At 36.3% G+C, this 3,067-nt stretch overlaps 1 protein-coding gene across 1 annotated transcript in view; it reads right to left on the minus strand.

Moving 5' to 3' along the window:
• CSPP1 (centrosome and spindle pole associated protein 1) overlaps window positions 1–3,067 on the minus strand; it is a 136,276-nt gene that overhangs the window by 94,625 nt on the left and 38,584 nt on the right. Inside the window, 1 exon segment of the mRNA XM_017896307.1 lies at window positions 523–621. Coding sequence (XP_017751796.1) covers window positions 523–621 — 99 coding nt within the window.

Genomic DNA, 3,067 nt, shown 5'->3' on the forward strand with positions numbered 1-3,067 from the left:
TTTTTTTTTTTTTTTTTTGTATTTTCAGTAGAAAGGGTTTCACCATGTTGGCCAGGCCAGGTTGGTCTTGAACTCCTGACCTCAAGTGATCCGCCTGCATCGGCCTCCCAAAATGCTAGGATTATAGGCGTGAGCCACCGGGCCCAGCCATATTTTCAATTTATTTCCAGATAAGTTGCATCACCATGACTCTAACATACTTTAAGTTGATTTTTAGTCCATTAAATTATACTTATTTCTTTTATTATTTCAAACAAATTTACATACTTTGTAATGATAGGGACTTCTTCAGAACACCCTGGCACACTTTATAACCAAAAACTTGTTCTTTAAAAGAATGCTGTAAAGTACTATCAATTTTCATTTAGTACTACCTCCTCATCCTTTCTTTTCCTTTAATTCACTTCTCACTAAGAAGGAATAATTTACTATACCTTTCTACTTTTTCAGTTAGCCAGTTTAAGGCACATTCTGTTTCACAATATAATGACTAAAGGGGAGAATTTATATTACATACTGTACCTTTTATTCTCAGCAGATGAAATTCTTATGTTTGACTGTTCTACAACATCCCCATCATGTTCCATAGGAGGCACATTCCCTCGTCTGTTCCTGTGCATCCTTAAAAACATATTAGCTTATAAAGAATGTTCCACATACAGACCTTCTTATAACACTTCGGTGGTTTTACATTTGATGATGGCAACATTAAAGGGAACAAAGTGTTATAATGAAGTTTTACCATAAACACATTCTAAAATTAAATAGAATTTGTATGATCTGCTGGTTAATGAGACACTAAGAGTTTAAATGTAATAATCTTTTCTAAAAAGATTATAAATTATTTTAATGTACTTTCTATAAGTTTTGATTTTTAAAACTACAAATATACTAGCACTTTTTTATCATTCTATTTAAAAGTGAACTGAACACCTACTGGGTATTCGGACACAGTCCCTATACTCACAAAGATTATAGTCAAAATTCAAAATAAGAACATTTTTAAAATCAAAATTCATAGAGTCTGTGAATTATTTCATTGTATATATAACCTCCTTTTTTTTTTTTTCTGAGACGGAGTCTTGCTGTGTTGCCAGGAGTGCAGTGGTGCGATCTCGGTTCACTGCAACCTCTGCCTCCCGGGTTCAAGTGATTCTCCTGCCTCAGCTTCCTAAGCAGCTGGGACTACAGGCGCGCGCCACCACACCTGACTAATTTTTTTGTATTTTAGTAGAGACGCGGTTACACCCTGTTGGCCAGGATAGTCTCGATCTCCTAACCTTGTGATCTCCCACCTCGGCCTCCCAAAATGCTGGGATTACAAGCATGAGCCACCGCGCCCTGTCATAACCTTTTTAACTTAAAAATACAGCAGCAGTCTGTAAATTAAATCAAATGTAACAAACCATGACATTTGCTAACACTGTAAATCACAGGAAAGAATAAATGTTACTGATAGGCGAATGGAAAACATTAACAGGGAAAATGATTAGCTAACTTTACTTACGAGGTCATAAACAACAAAAAGAAAGATTAGTATGTTTTCTATTTTCTTCTTTAAAAACCCTTTTGGAAAATAATAATGAAAAAATGTTTTCAATCAATCTTTTTTCCATTTGGCAAACACTGATTTTATTTTAGCTTAATTTCTCATACCACAGAAACCAACATGACTTTTATACCAATACTTATCGGCATCCGTGAAAATCAGCATTTCATAATCATTTCAAAGTTTCTTTACATGGCTGTTGAGTTACCCAACTATACTGTCTTTCTCAAGAGGACTATTACAAAGAAATATGGTTATTAAAGTGGTATTCAGTATTTTAGGTGAATTTCATTATCAGATTAAGAAAAATGGCAATTTTCCGGAAAAAAAAAAAAAGAAACTTCTCACTCTCCACAGAACCAGCATATAAAATTCTTTCTTCACTTGTTTCCATCATACAAGCCACTGTCAATATCATCTGTGGAGAAAACACTATTTGGAATTTTAATCTTAGTAACTATGACATGGCATAACGCATGAATGGCTTCCATTTTTTTATCGATCACACATCACACACACATTCATCACACACACACATTCTGATGTGTGAATGACACATCAGCTTAGTGTCATTCCCTACTTATACCACTTAACAAACAGGTAAATACAAACTCAAATTCAAATTTGTAATTAACACTGCCAGGCAACCAGATTCAGTTATACTGGATCTTTATATATAATGCAGAAAAGTGTTAACAGAGCAGGCCTGAGACTGCCTGTCCTCAGAAAAGCCTGACTATATAGTTGACCCTTGGCTGGCACCTGGGAATACAGATTTTGGGAGAGTTACAACCACCGGCGGAACTGATAAGAGCAGCTCACTGTGCTTAAACTGTTTGCACAAACTATAGTTTATGCTAAACACTTGCTTTTCTTCAGGAAGTCTGGAATTTTGGTACATGCCAGGTACAGGATGCCTATGTAACCATCCCACAATAAAAACCTTGGGCACCGAGTGTCTAATCGCTTTCCTGGTAGACATTTCCTTATATTGTTACAATTCAATGCTGGAGTTACGTAAGCATCTCCTGTGTGATACCACTGGGAGAGAACCCTTGGAAGCTTGTGCCTGGTTTCCTTCAAACTTTGTCCCATGTATGTGCCTTTTACCTTTGCTGATTTTGCTTTGTATCATTTTGCTGTAATAAATTATAACTGTGAGTACAACTATACCCAAAGTCCTATGGATCCTCCTAGCAAATCACCCAACCTAGAGGTTTTCTTGAGAACCCATGACGCAACACAAAAAGCAAATTCACTGGTGTAGTAAAGAGGTATCTATGCCAAAAAAAATTATATATAAAAATAATTTCTTTATATACATTCTTTAATAATAAATCTTTATTTAAAAAATCTTTAACAGAGGCCAGGCACAGCGGCTCATACCTGTAGTCCCAGCTACTTGGGAGGCTAAAGTGGGAGGACTGCTTGAGCCTGGAAGGCAGAGGTTGCAGTAAGCCAAGACTGTACCACTGCACTCCAGCCTGAGCAACAGAGTAAGACCCTGTCTCAAAAAAA

This window comes from Rhinopithecus bieti, unplaced genomic scaffold, assembly GCF_001698545.2.
Source record: "Rhinopithecus bieti isolate Rb0 unplaced genomic scaffold, ASM169854v2 scaffold_27306, whole genome shotgun sequence".
In the NCBI taxonomy this organism is placed as follows: Eukaryota; Metazoa; Chordata; class Mammalia; order Primates; family Cercopithecidae; genus Rhinopithecus; species Rhinopithecus bieti.